The sequence below is a fragment of the Mesocricetus auratus genome, unplaced genomic scaffold (assembly GCF_017639785.1).
Source record: "Mesocricetus auratus isolate SY011 unplaced genomic scaffold, BCM_Maur_2.0 Super-Scaffold_100004, whole genome shotgun sequence".
Classification (NCBI taxonomy): domain Eukaryota; kingdom Metazoa; phylum Chordata; class Mammalia; order Rodentia; family Cricetidae; genus Mesocricetus; species Mesocricetus auratus.
In genome coordinates, this window is record NW_024429189.1 from 43,262,950 (window position 1) to 43,277,383 (window position 14,434).

General features: G+C 51.7%; 2 protein-coding genes across 2 annotated transcripts; both read left to right on the forward strand.

Annotated features, from left to right (window-relative positions):
* The first annotated feature begins 1,725 nt into the window (after positions 1-1,725).
* Positions 1,726-3,725, forward strand: Hoxd11 (homeobox D11). Its single transcript, XM_040745612.1, has 2 exons — positions 1,726-2,500; positions 3,284-3,725. The coding sequence occupies exons 1-2, from the start codon at positions 1,726-1,728 to the stop codon at positions 3,517-3,519; spliced, it is 1,011 nt and encodes a 336-aa protein (XP_040601546.1). The 3' UTR covers positions 3,520-3,725.
* Positions 3,726-11,177: 7,452 nt separating this feature from the next.
* Positions 11,178-14,275, forward strand: Hoxd10 (homeobox D10). The gene is made up of 2 exons (XM_021232513.2): positions 11,178-11,940; positions 13,305-14,275. Exons 1-2 carry the CDS (start codon positions 11,196-11,198, stop codon positions 13,580-13,582), a joined length of 1,023 nt encoding a protein of 340 aa, XP_021088172.2. The 5' UTR covers positions 11,178-11,195; the 3' UTR covers positions 13,583-14,275.
* The last annotated feature ends 159 nt before the right edge of the window (positions 14,276-14,434 follow it).

Here is a 14,434-nt window from a genome sequence, read left to right on the forward strand (position 1 = left end):
GCTTGGTGCGCAGAGAGCCCTGGACCCGAACTGCAGCGGCCTGGGGAAGGAGAGGGAAGAGCTGCCTAGCCAGGGCACAAAGCTGAAGCCCGGGCCTCTTATGCGGGGTTTCCTGGGAAGAGGAATATTGAGGGAAGAGACAAGCTTCTGCCTTTGGTGCTGGGATTTGGATTTGGGGAGAGACTAAGGGACTGGTGAGCTGGGGGTGGGAGCCCAGGCCTCTTCTGGACTCCAGAGCTCGGAAGGTTGTTGCAGCCCGAAGGGAGGCCTTGGAGCAAGTGGATGGGGGCCTGAAAAGTCTATGTCGGAGCCAGGTGGTAGACTCCAGCGAGGAAGCAGCTCCACTGAGAGCCCCTGGAGAGCTAACGGATCTCCCTGGGAGTTGTGACCATCAAACCCAAAGGCCTCAGAGGAGTCTTGGGGGTATGGCAGGAAGATTGCTTAGGCCTTATCCGGCTCCAGTACAGTGAAAGCCCACTACAGTGGACCGTCTGAGAGACTTGAACACATAAGAGGGCGAGGAAGGCTGGAGCACCAAGGGTTTGTGTGTGGGCGGCGAGGAGGGTCCTTGTGCTGTGAGGGTAAGACTTTACTTCCTTTTGTTCATCAGACCCCGGTCTTTAAGGAAAGCAAGAACGCCAGGATCTCTGGGTGTCCACGTTGGCTCAGGGGAGAAGGGAAAGAGAGGGAGAGAGAGAGAGAGAGAGGAAGAGAGAGAAAGGGAGAGGGAGAGAGAAAGAGAAACGGATAAGAGTACTGAGAAAGAAAACGGTCTGAGGCCGAGGTGAAAAAAGAAGAAGACAGGAGAAAGAAAGGAGAGGAGTGAAGAGTAAGAAAGGAGGGACTGGAACGGAGTGAAAAAATCTGGAAGAGAAAAGGCGAGTGGGCACCGAGGCCCAAGCCAAACCTAGCGCCCGAGAGTCGTTTTTCCAGGGTCTGTACTCTTGCCTCTGGTGTCAGAACCCAAGAGAATCAAATCGCTCCCAGCCGGAACGCAGTCCGCAGAGAAATATGTAAATCAGGGCTCTCTGCGCCCTGGAGAGTATCGCAATTACGCCCCTTGTACAAGAAGCAACAAGCTCCCAGCCGGTGAGCCACAGAGGGTGGCTGAGTGGCGGGGGAGGGAGCGGCTGCAGGAAAGGTGGGGGTGAGAACCTCACACTCTCACACCTAGTCCCCAGTGCCGAGGCCGGGGCTCCCCCCCCCCCCCCACGGCTCTCTGCTGCTCTCCCTTCCCCCTTCCTCCCCCCTCCTTCTCCCTCCCTCCTCCTCCCCTCCGGCCTAGGTCCGGGTACTTAAAGCAGCGCGGGCGGGCTAGGGCGGGCGGGCTAGGGCGGGCGGGCGGCCCAGTCCAGTGGCGGCAGATGCGCCCAGCGGTGGCAGCCGCCGGCGGCGCGCAGGTGACCAGCCTGCAGCCTGGTCAGGGAGTGCCCTGGGAGAGCTGGCAGGAGCTGGAGGCCGATCCGCCCCCAGCGTGCGCGCGTCTCGGCGCCAGGAGCCGTCCCGGGGCGTGTTGGCGAGCGCTGATATAGATATAAGGACATTTCTCTCCATGGCGTCACGTGACATAATTACCACCAGAATCAATCAAGATGAATTGCACGTCAGCGCCCGGTGGGGATTTTTGCTTAGTTGATCCTGGCCCAAGCCTCTTGAGCAATCGATGGCTCAGGTTGGAGGCGCGGGGAGCGGCCCGAGGCTTGCCGGCGTGCACGCCGCGCAGCCATGAACGACTTTGACGAGTGCGGCCCGAGCGCAGCCAGCATGTACCTGCCGGGCTGCGCCTACTACGTGGCCCCGTCGGACTTCGCCAGCAAGCCGTCGTTCCTTTCGCAGCCATCCTCCTGCCAGATGACTTTCCCCTACTCGTCCAACCTGGCGCCGCACGTCCAGCCGGTGCGGGAGGTGGCCTTTCGCGACTACGGCCTGGAGCGCGCCAAGTGGCAGTACCGCGGCGGCGGCGGTGGCGGCGCGGGGGGCGGCGGCGGGGGCGGCCCCGGCGGGGGTGGCGGCGGCTCCGGGGGCTACGCTCCCTACTACGCCGCGGCGGCCGCGGCGGCGGCGGCGGCGGCAGCGGCCGAGGAAGCGGCCATGCAGCGGGATCTGCTCCCGCCCGGCGGCCGGCGGCCAGACGTGCTCTTCAAGGCTCCCGAGCCGGTGTGTGGCGCTCCCGGGCCGCCGCACGGTCCCGCGGCTGCCGCCTCCAACTTCTACAGCGCGGTGGGTCGCAACGGCATCCTGCCTCAGGGCTTTGATCAGTTCTACGAGGCGGCGCCGGGACCCCCCTTTGCTGGCCCGCAGCCCCAGCCTGCGCCCGCGCCGCCGCAGCCCGAGGGCTCCGCTGACAAGGGCGACCCCAAGGCCGGGGCTGGTGGCGGCGGGGGCAGCCCCTGCGCCAAGGCGACTCCCGGCCCGGAGCCCAAGGGGGCGGCCGAAGGCGGCAGTGGCGAAGTCGAGGGCCCCCCGGGGGAGGCGGGGGCTGAGAAGAGCGGCGGCACAGGTAGGCGCCCGGCGCTGGCCGAGGGGCTGGCCGGGGGCGGTGGCAAGGGAGGGGGTGAGAAGGGGACCTCCCTCTGCTTGCGCCGTTTTATGTGCTACTTTATAAGCATTCGAGGGGTTTATACATCCTATAAGATTTCCCGGGTCGTTGTAAAGCGTGTTTATGATAGGAAACCAATTTAGGTGGGCTTAAGGTAGCCTTCGAAGAGGACATTAATCGCTGTAGAGAGCTTTCCCTCCATTTGGGTGGGGGTAGGTGGGTTGAGGACCTTAGAGGACAGAAGGACGTTTGGAGTCACTTGGTGACTGGGACTAGGGGAGGGGGTAGGTGATCTTCGAACTGGACTTAATCCAAGTGTCTGTCTGGCGCTCAGCTCGGAGTTGAGCAGTTGCCTCCGGTGGGTGCGCTCCAGTCTCTCCTCTTCCCTCGAGTTCAGAGACTGCCTTCCCCTCTGTTTTCCTATCTCAGTGACAGGGGGGGAGAGAGAGAGAGAGAGAGAGAGAGAGAGAGAGAGAGAGAGAGAGAGAGAGAGAGAGAGAGAGAGAGAGAGAGAGAGAGGTGTGGAGTGTGTGTGTGTGTGTGTGTGTGTCCGGGCGTGAACACATGTCCACGCCCGCACTCTCCTGTGCCCGCCCATATATCATCCCCCACGACGCAGGCAGGGCCTTTCAACGGCGGCAAGGGACGTCCCTAACCCGGCCAAGGCCTGGCCCCAGCTCAGTGGCCAGAGTGGGTGGGGGCAAGCAGCAGCCTCTCTCACCCCTTGGTCTCTTTGCCTTGCAGTGGCCCCCCAGAGGTCCCGGAAAAAGCGCTGTCCCTATACCAAGTACCAGATCCGGGAACTGGAACGTGAGTTTTTCTTTAATGTATACATAAACAAAGAGAAAAGACTCCAACTCTCTCGGATGCTCAACCTCACTGACCGGCAAGTCAAAATCTGGTTCCAGAATCGCAGGATGAAAGAAAAGAAACTGAACAGAGACCGTCTGCAGTATTTCACTGGAAACCCCTTATTTTGAGAGCTCCAGGAAGCGTCCCCTCCCCAGAGCCCCACTCACCCACCCTTCTTCCCAGCAGCCTGCCCTCCGCAGGCCCAATGTCCTTGGGTTCAATGACGCCTCTTCTCTGTGGAACTTCACGATTCCTTCTCGCGGTCAACTCGGGACCTCCCAGCGACCACTGCAGCCTGAGGACGAGGCCGGGGACTTGGCCGAGCGGATCCTAATAAGGGGAAAATGGTAAATGCAATCGTCCCTTTACAATTTTACCACCAATGCGCTGTTGTTCCTCCTCTTCCTCTCCTGAGGGACGCTCGGGGCGAGGTCTGTAGGGAGTTAGGCCACTAGAAGGAGTCAGTGTTTTGTTTTGAGTCTAAGAAATCTCTTTCTTCCCCCTCAGTGAACACAGATTATTTAAACTCTGGGAAATGTACCTTTGGGCATGAGTCACTGTCTTTTTGTGTGTGAATAAATGGTTTCTAGCAAAATGGAGGTTACAGCTTCAATACACTGCATGGATTTTTACTGTTTAAAGAAGTTTAGCAGTTAATCAGGCTATCTTAGTGACCAGAACCCTTTCCCCATGCAACTGAAAGCCCATTGGAGCACTTTTTTAATCTCTCTGTAATAAGAGTTGCTCCTTCACATCCCCCCCCCCAGGCGACACTGGCTTTAAAAATCACGTTCGTTCGTGTTACATTTCGTGTTACATTTCTGAACTGGTGATGACATTCAGCAATGCTGGTTGCCTTTTTTTCCACGCAAAGAGGTTGAAGCAGTAGGACTCCAAGGAGCAAATCCTCACCCCACCCCCACCCCTAGTCTAATGAACTTGGAATTTTTGGAAAGACAAAACGAAAAATTAAAATTAATTGCAAGATCCAAATGATCTCTTAACAAGGTCAAGGAGCCAGAATTCCTCAAAAGAAGAAGAAAACCCCTCCATGTGAGGGGGAAGTTTTGCTGAAACGGTACAGGGGGATACGGGCCCTTCTGGTGTCATAGTGAGTATGAAGGAGGGAATGTAACCCCCCCCCAGGACTAAGGCCAGGGGCTGCTCAGCTGCTTCTCCACATTTATCGCTTTAAGTTAAAGAATGTAGTGAGGGCTGCACAGCACTTTATGTCCCAGGACCTAGCCAGGCTGTTTACAAAACCTTGAACTGTCTAGACAACACCATAAAAGCCAAAGTTCTAAACAGCTTAATTGGGTTATATTATACACCTTCTGGTGGGCCCAAAAGAGATTTCCGCAATGTGCAATAAACCAGAGAAGTGAGAAAAGCTTCTTTTTCTCTGAAATGAGTGAAGTGGATCTCATGACTCTTAACCTCTCAGAAACCCAAAGTCAAAAAATAAATCCAGAAGATGCACAGCACCCAACACCTCACCCAAGGAAGTATGTTTTTTTTGAAATATAATTTCTTAATTGCTAAAGCTTTTGGGGGCAAGGAAAAACATAAGTGCATAAGTGTATGCCTTTGAACTTCCAAAACGTCAAGGTCATCACCTTTAACCTCTCTGAATAATTAGGCGCCTTAAAGTTCTTCTGTGATTTCCAACCACCACCCACTCTCATAATACATGCTCACACATCCAGATCCATGCACATATTTATGACCATACAGAATCATACTGGGGGTTCACCATAAATCTAAGAAAATTCCTAATTTCAGGATCAATGACCTTAATTTTGCTCCAAACATCCAAGTAATTCAATAACAGTTGACTTCTTAGGAAAAAAATAAAACACTTATTAGATCAAAATACCTATTAACTATCAGTAGAGCTAGGATTTACTGAGAATTTGGGGGCCTCTTAGAGTTTCTCTTTGCTGTGGTGAAGAAGTGCAGTTTTTTAAAAGGTATTTGTGAGAGTAAATTATGATCAGATTTATGCCATCCCTAGCATTTGAAAGAAATTTGCTACCCTGCTAAATAAACTCTAGTACCTTCTAAGAAATAGAACAAAATAAAATATATTTACGTTGTTTTTAACAAATTTCTCAATTTTTGATAAAGGGTGCAACAGAAATAAGACAGGCAACCAAATTATTTCACTCAGAAAGGGATTATTTTGTTTAGAATCTGAGCACTGGTTTGCATGTGAATGCCCTAATAGTATGATCTTCCTGGGAGATTAAAACTGGTTGGTTCTTTCTCTCTTCATCTTTCTTATTTTAACTGTGCCTAAATGAGCAAATTGTGGGTCAGACAGCATACTCCAGGCAAACGCAAGAAACACTATTTTCCGTTTGCAAGAACCTCTACAGCCACACGAGGGCGCGCTCACGTTCCAGAAACACTTGCCAAGAGGCGGCGGTACCTTATTTTTTTTCCAATACTAGATTGTCATGAGGGATCTTGGCTCACCCGTTAGAAACAGGCAGCAGTTGAGGTGTTTGCTGTCCCCTTGTTCTAAGCAGTCATGATGTGAGAAGTTATAAAGAGACAGAGAAAAAGAGACTATCAGTCTTCTGAAACAGGGGATCCCCCCCCAATCATTGTCTCCTTAAAGATCAAACCGCTGCAAAAAAAAAAATAGCTTGGTATATAACCTGATGGTGTTGAGAAGATATTTTTAAAAGACGAATGTCTGTGGCTTGAAATATGTCATAGCTACTGCTAGTTGATTAAATTAGGGGGATGTCTATTTTCATGTTGTTTTGAGTGTGGAGAGTGATGACAATGTAAGGTCCCTCCCATCTCCCCCAAACCGCACGCGTCTTGTGAGCTTTCAAATGGCTGGGGTGATTAAAAGGCTTTTGTTTAAAACAGATTAGGGCGTTGGTAACTTAGCTGAGTGTGTACTTAGAAAGAAAAAATCATGAGGACCGAGGGCGTCGTTCTGGGCTGAAGATTCCAGTCCATGCATGGCTTGGTGCTACCCCTGGCTACCTCAGGAACAGAGAGGGCTAGAGGTTGGGGTGCGGGTGCTAGACCGGACTGATGCGGTCACTGGAGATAGTGGACTCTCTGTGAGGACGTTTGGATTTCAAAGTGTTGTGAATGGACATGCATTTGAAGTAACCCGGCATTGTACTTGACGGAATCTGGGCCACCTTTCCCAGTCGCCCGCTGACCTTGATTGAGGTGTGCAGTGTGCTTTGGGCACTAGCAAACAGTTAAAGTCGTCCCTGCAAAGCCCCGTGCTCTGGGAAATGTTCATGTCCCCTCCGCTTGCATCCTTGTCCGCGGTCCAAGAGTGTGAAAACAGGGTTCCCGGACGTGGGCGGCTCAAAGGGAGGATGGCGGGTCCCTTTCGCCCCTAAACTCCTCAAGAAGGGCCTGAAGTCCCCGGAATTTGCACTGACCTCTGACTCCCTCCCTCCATTCTCCGAACCTCAGGCTCTAGGGCCCGCCCGTCTGCTAGTTCTCCCGGCCTCCTAGAGCTGGCTTTGGCTTGCGGGAGGCTGGGGCGCCATGACTCCCCGGCTAGGCGCCAACGAGAAGCGTGGGTGTTCCCCACGCCGATCCCGGCTCCTCCTGTCTTGCTGCGGGTCCGAGCTAGCTCTGGTTAAGCGATCTTTCCTAGAGCCTAACCCGGGTTTCAGTCTACGTGGGGGTGAGGTCTCCCTCCTCAAATGTCGTTGAGTTCCTTTGTAGGCAGCCCCACCGACCGCGCATCTGGCTGTGCGGGGGCCCCTTGGCCTTGGCTGGCAGCCGCCGCCGGCGGACCTCGGCTGCTGACCCGCTGCCGTGTCTTTCCTCCCGGCAACGCCCGCCCAGCGCGGGCCTGATGCGGGCCAGGGCGTGGGATCAGGAACTTAGGGGGCTGAAAATCTCCCCCTCCGGAGCCAGCTAAGGTGTGTGGGGCTCCTAGGCGGCAGCCACCGATCCCGAGGCGCCAGGTTCTCAGGTTCTGAAATAGAGAGAAAAATGCGCCAAGTAGGAGTCTTTTGTGTCTGTTTAGACAGAGGCTCGGTCCTTCTCGATCCCTTTCACTCTCTGCAGACCCCTTACGGAATCGGTGGCAGTCTCCCAGTTGCCCCTTCGATTTCTTTTTCCCTTGGTGCGATGGCACACAGTGCAACCCGGAGGGGCTCCCTGGGGATGCAGCTTTTCATCTGTCCCTATCCATCCTGTCTCCAAAGAGCGACAGAATCTAGAGGCGGCTCATAGCTCTATGTCAGGGAGACCATGGGAGCCCATAGGCCCTCTTAGGCCCAAAGCCTCCACCCACCCTTCCGAAGAAGACAGGAGCGCAGATGCAAGCCACTTTATTATTGCTGTTATTATATCATTATTACAAATGCTAATTTCTTGCTAAGGTGACCTTTTAAATTTTCCCTGGAAAGAACTATGCCAGGGAGACAGGCGTCTTGGTACAAATACAGGTATCCATCTCCTTTACGACGCTATATTGACTTATTATTAATACTAACTGCTCTAAATGATTTAAATATGATTTTTAAAAATACCAGCCACTACATTAAACACTAAGCAAAATAAAAGTTGGCCTTCAAAGCTACTGCCTTGTCCTTCCGTTTGCGTGTGTCAGCGCTGAGGTCTCACGGCACATTTTCTGCCCTCCCTTGTAGTATTTTCATTTTGCTCAAGTTTTTAAATTCTATAAAGCTAACATATTGACAACTTTGGCCCCGGAGTCTCAGACTGAAGACAGAAATTCAAAGGAGAAAAAAATAGAATTTTGTGAGACTCAATTCCATTTTTAAGTTGACATGCACATTTTTTTCTGCCTTTGAGTGAGATCTGTTTAAACCCTAATCTAATAAGAGGTGACTTTGAGCTTGAAGCGACAGGGCACCGAAACAGGAAGACCCACACACAGAGAAGGCAGAGCTGCCTCTCCAACTTCACTGAGGACTTACCAGCTCAGTAAGGAATTGCTTGTTTTTAGACTGGGTGTTTTCTTCGTGTATAAATAAAGATTATGAAAGGGCATTTGATGGGCATAAAATTCCTGATTAGATTGAACAGCCCTTTCTTGCTTGGGATTAGGAAACTTGAACGCTCGGGTTCTGGGCAGCTCTCCTGGCCGAGATACAAGGCAACACAATGAATGCTAGAGCGCCAAGTTGGCGTCAGGGCGACTGCCGAGAACAGTGGAGCGGGCACTTTGTCCGGCCCTGGGCACAACCAGCTGTAACTCAGAATTTGCTCGCCACGACGCGAAAAGGGGAAATCTGAGGTGCTAATCAGAGGCTGTTAGGTTTGATCCGGATCTTAGCGACCTGGAGGCAAAAGTTGTTTTGTTTTTTTTTCCTCCTTTGCTTTACTTAACACCTCATACCCCCTCCCCAGCTTAAAAATAGCCACCCCTGTGGCAAGGTAATGTTTAAGTCTCCAGCTTCGCCACCGGGGTGCAGCAGCCAGAGCAGTTAGAGGCGCCAGGCTTTTAACCTGACAATGATGTTGTATTTGAACAGCTGCGGAAAGGTTTAAAAGGTCTGTCTCATTGCCACCGTGGAGTTTTTTAAAAGGGTTATTGTTTGGGCGAGGGCACTGAGAGGGGACAAGCCAATCGGTCCCAAGGCCGAAAATAACGTTCGGTGCCTGTTTTCACCAGGCCAGGAGAAATTCCTTTAGGGGAGGGAGGGGGGACAAAAGCGTTTTGGGGGGAATGAAATGCTTTTGTGAAGGAGCAAATGGGTCCCCCAGAACGCTGAGGCGCCTTAAGGATCGTGGAACCTCCAAAGAAATGTTCTGTGGAGGCGGAAACCAGATTTATCCACAAGTTCAGTCTCTGGGCCTGAAATCCAAGGCCAGCCCACTCCTGGGTGAGTGTGGAAGAGAACACAGATGTCTCTTCGGACAGAGAACTCGTTCACGGTCATAGTTTCCGGGTCCGTTTTACTTTCTTGACCGCGGGGGGAAAGGACCCGGAAGGCGGAAGGACAGCTCCCCCACACAGGCAGGGCCCCTGGTCCAGGGCAAGTCTTTGGAAATCAAGGTTAAAGCTCCCTGCTGCTGTCCTAAGGCCCCGGCTTCCGCAGGGCGGCTTGCCGCCTGCAACCAGAGAAGGAGGGAGGAAGTTGTTCAAGTTTCTCATAAAACTCCGAGTTTCCATGGTGGTGGTGGCAGTGGTTGCTCTTTAATGAGCTGGACCACAACCCCAGACCATATCCTCTTTATAAAACTTTCCCTCACCAGAGGAAACGGAAGACTAAGACTCTCCCATCTCATTCTCCCTCTTGCCCAAGCAAAACCTTGCAAAGAATTTTAGGGATTGTCCAAAACTATAAAATTTAACTTGCGACAAAAGTATAGCTCTTAATATTTGACGATTTGTGTTAAAACAAAAACTGACCTTCTTGGTTAGTAGCGAAGGGAAGAAAATCAATAGTATAATTTTCAATAATTCATAAAGGGAATGCCATTATGCTAAATCTTAACTATTAATCTTTTCCTTTACAAAGTCTCGATTGATTTGTTAATAAAATATCTTCCCGTTTGTGGCAACAGCGGGTATAACTCTTTAAAAACCTTCAGAAGCAAGAAAATTACCAAGTAGCCCAAGAATGTAGATGAGAATTTTATTGATCGCCCTGATTCTTCTTAATATGTATTAATAAATTCCACAACCTTTTGTACCTTGCACTTGTCAGAAACCAATGCTTTTACAAAATCCATAAAAGGAAAACATATTTTTCTTTGCAGAAGACTAAAATGACACCTTCGCTTTGCTCTCTCCTTGCTCTGGCCGGTTTTCTAAAATATGTGGAATCTGAGGATCAGAGTTTCCCCCCCTTTCTTTTGAAAAAGTATTTTCTTTTACCCTTCCTTCCTCTCTGCCCTGTGTTATCAGGGAAAGGAAATCTGTTTCGCTGTCTCTGGGAGCCCGAGGGACGCTTTCACGGATAGGGAATGGCTGGCAGAAGGATTATCTCCAAGCTAGAAGCTCCCAGCGGCCGGCCCCTCAAAGGTCAGGGTGTGGTTACTCTGGGAGTCTGGGCTCCCGGAGCTCCTGGGAGCTGAAGGGCCTCGGGTCCTGGCCGGAGGATCGAAGGAGAGGGTAACCACCGGCTGGAACCATTCTCCCGGCTCCGGATCTGCCCAGCTGTGTGGCCTCTCGACCTTCGCGGCCTTTTTCTGCTAGTGCTTACCGCGACACCTTGGTCGTATCTTTGCAGTGGAGAGTTTTTTCCTTTGGACCCTTAGGGAGGGATGTTTCAGAACCAGGGGAATCGGACTCACCTTCCCAGCTGCCCAGTACTAAATTAACCAGCCCGCGCCCCTACCCCTTGCCCGGAACCGGCCCTCTTGGGCGCGTTCTGCTTGAGAGTGTGCAGGGAAAACGCTTCTGTGAGCAGGCGTCACCGCGCTCTGACTTCCCCCAGTGCGCGTGTCCTCCCGGAGGCCCCTCGGTTCAAGCCTTTCCTTCCGCCGGCGGGACCCGGTGGCCGGGTGGGGGACTCGAGTGGGGCAGGCAGGCGGGCCAAACAAGCCTCGGGAGGCCGACTGGCTGGCCAGCAGCAGAGCTCTGGGCCGGTTGTTTCCAGCGCGCACTATCACCGGCGCTTAGTAGATGTCGCTGTTGTCCGTGCTTACGCGGCCGGCCGGCCGGGCTCTGGAACACGTGACCTACAAGGAGGCTGCGGCTCAAGGCCATTTTCAAATCTCATTGGCTTGGGTGTCATGTGGTCGGCAGAGGCATCCACAATTACACCGGGAATGTTTTCCTAGAGATGTCAGCCTACAAAGGACACAATCTCTCTTCTTCAAATTCCTCCCCAAAATGTCCTTTCCCAACAGCTCTCCTGCTGCTAATACTTTTTTAGTAGATTCCTTGATCAGTGCCTGCAGGAGTGACAGTTTTTATTCGAGCAGCGCCAGCATGTACATGCCACCACCTAGCGCAGACATGGGGACCTATGGAATGCAAACCTGTGGACTGCTCCCGTCTCTGGCCAAAAGAGAGGTGAACCACCAAAATATGGGTATGAATGTGCATCCTTATATACCTCAAGTAGACAGTTGGACAGACCCGAACAGATCTTGTCGAATAGAGCAACCTGTTACACAGCAAGTCCCCACTTGCTCATTCACCGCCAACATTAAAGAAGAATCCAATTGCTGCATGTATTCTGATAAACGCAACAAACTCATTTCTGCCGAGGTCCCTTCGTACCAGAGGCTGGTCCCCGAGTCCTGTCCCGTTGAGAACCCCGAGGTTCCTGTCCCCGGATATTTTAGACTGAGTCAGACCTACGCCACCGGGAAAACCCAAGAGTACAATAACAGCCCCGAAGGCAGCTCCACTGTCATGCTCCAGCTCAACCCTCGTGGCGCGGCCAAGCCGCAGCTCTCGGCTGCCCAGCTGCAGATGGAAAAGAAGATGAACGAAACCGCGAGCGGCCAGGAGCCCACCAAAGTCTCCCAAGTGGAGAGCCCCGAGGCCAAAGGCGGCCTTCCAGAAGAGAGGAGCTGCCTGGCTGAGGTCTCCGTGTCCAGTCCCGAAGTGCAGGAGAAGGAAAGCAAAGGTATGAACAGAGTTGCCACCCCAACGGGGCCCGCATCCGGGAAATCCTCGGAAAGGGAGCGCTGGGGTGCCCAAAGCGGAGCCCAGGCAGCGGAGCCCAGCGCCTGACTCGGCAGGTGCTGCTCCACCCGGCTTTTAGAGGGGAGATTTCAGCCTTGAGACGGTCTTTGATTCTCTCCCGCTGCTCAGGCCCTCCCGGCCAGTCCTGGCCCCACGCTGATGGCGCCTGGGCAGAGGAAAGGCTTGCCGGGTTTATCTGTCCTGAGCCAGACCCGAAATGCAACAAAAGAGCTAAAAGGAGCCCGGCGGCTTGTAAACAGGGCTCCGGTGGCCCCTTTTCTTTGGCTCAGATTTGCAACCCTAGTTTTGTCTTGCACCCAGGGATCATTTTAAGGTGGCCTGAGACATCGTGTTTGTGTTCGAGGGTTTACACCCCGCATCCTGCGATCTAAGAGGGGAAGGAAATGGTTTGGTCGCTTGGTGCTTGGGTGGGGAAGCAGAGGCTGGACTAGGTAACCTTGGCTTTGTCTGGGGAGAGTGCCGCAGGCTTTGCAACCTTATACAAAGAGGGCAAAGGCGATAGAGGGCGAGAAGGCTCTGCATTGCCCACTTAGGGTTCGGACAAGGCAAAGAACCAGGGTTCTGGGTTTCTAAAAAGGAATCATGCCCACCCCCATCCCTGCAGTCTGCCCCCTCAGTGTCTACCGGTGGGCCACAGAGTTATATTTCTGGGGGAATGCTTTTTGTGTGAGGGCAAAGAAACATTTTAAAATTGTGGGAATTCTGGGGGGACTACAACAATGCCCAGGCAGGGTGGAGAAGGTATTCTTGCTTGTTTATCTCTTGAGAAAGTCTGGCTCCCTATAAACCTGGTTGTGGAACTCCCTGTCTACCCAGGAGAGGTGGGTTAAGAAGCGCCGACTTGGGGCCCTGGAGCATCAGGGAGATTGGAGAGCTGCTTAAGCAGTGACTTCTCTTCCTGTCCTATCATGGGCTGACCACTTAGAGTGTTGCTGGGGAAATTCTGTAAACTTTACTATTATAATAATGTCTTGTGCAAGTCAGAAAGTTGTATGGCAGAGACAGACAGACAGACACACACACACACACACACACACAGAGAGAGAGAGAGAGAGAGAGAGAGAGAGAGAGAGATACAGAATATCCATTGTATTACTAAGTGTTTAGTTCTAATTTGGTATCAGTTTAAAATCCCCTTCACGCCCCACCTTTGTGAGTAATGTTTAATACCTGCATTGTCCAAAGCAGCCTGTCTGTCAGCAGGGTCATGGCCAAGGGTATATTTGAATGGACTGAGAGAAAAAAAAATTCTTGATTTTTTTCTTCTCCCTTTAATTTTGTTAGAGGAAATCAAGTCTGATACTCCAACCAGCAATTGGCTCACTGCAAAGAGTGGCAGGAAGAAGAGGTGCCCTTACACTAAGCACCAAACGCTGGAATTAGAAAAAGAGTTCTTGTTCAATATGTACCTCACCCGCGAGCGCCGCCTAGAGATCAGTAAGAGCGTTAACCTCACCGACAGGCAGGTCAAGATTTGGTTTCAAAACCGCCGAATGAAACTCAAGAAGATGAGCCGAGAGAATCGAATCCGAGAACTGACCGCCAACCTCACCTTTTCTTAGGTCTGAGGCCCTGTGAGGCCAGGATCCGAGAGGGGGCACCGTGTTCCAGGCCCGAGTGCTGGAAGACTGGGAAGGGGAAAGAAACCTTCATTGCTCTTTGGTTTTTTTGTTTTGTTTTGTTTTGTTCTGTTCTGTTTTCCTGCTAGAATGTGACTTTGGGGTCATTCTGTTCGTGCTGCAAGTGATCTGTATTCCCTATGAGTATATATATATATACATATATATTAAAAAACTTAGCACGTGTAATTTATTTTTTCATCGTAATGCAGGGTACCTATTACTGCGCATTTATTTTCATTTGGGTCTTAACTTATTGGAACTGTAGAGCATCCATCCAACCATCCACACTCATCCACCCATCTATCCAACCAGCAATGTGACTTTTTCCACATTTTTCCTCACATGAAAGTTCTCTGTGTGTGGTTAGCCCATGAACTCGTGTCATTCTGAAAACGTCCAGTACTTTTAAAATTACATACATATATATATATATTTCAAACGAATAAGAAAACCCACAAGCTTGGGGGGAGGGGGACTTTAAAAAGCACATTACAATGTATCTTTTCACAAATGAACTTAGCAATTGTCCTTGGTGGAATGGAGTATTGACGACTTATGCCTTGTAGCCTTTCCCTTGTGGTGCATTTGTGGTTTGGTAGAAGTACAACAGCAACCTGTGCTTTCTGTGCATGTTCTCACCGCATGTATAATGCAATAAACTCTGGAAATGAGTTTGTTCCCTCTGCTTTCTGAAATGGAAATACGCTATGGTGGAGAGGAAAGCCTTTGGGAAAGGGCCTGTTTGGGGCAGTTGGGTAGGGGAGTCAGGGTGTACAGGAGACAGGGGACAGG

Coding starts and splice junctions, on each gene's coding strand:
- Hoxd10 (XM_021232513.2), top strand. CDS start 11,196: ATGTCCTTTCCCAACAGCTCTCCTGCTGCTAATACTTTTTTAGTAGAT. Junction 11,941..13,304: donor GCAGGAGAAGGAAAGCAAAG/GTATGAACAGAG, acceptor TAATTTTGTTAG/AGGAAATCAAGTCTGATACT.
- Hoxd11 (XM_040745612.1), top strand. CDS start 1,726: ATGAACGACTTTGACGAGTGCGGCCCGAGCGCAGCCAGCATGTACCTG. Junction 2,501..3,283: donor TGAGAAGAGCGGCGGCACAG/GTAGGCGCCCGG, acceptor TTTGCCTTGCAG/TGGCCCCCCAGAGGTCCCGG.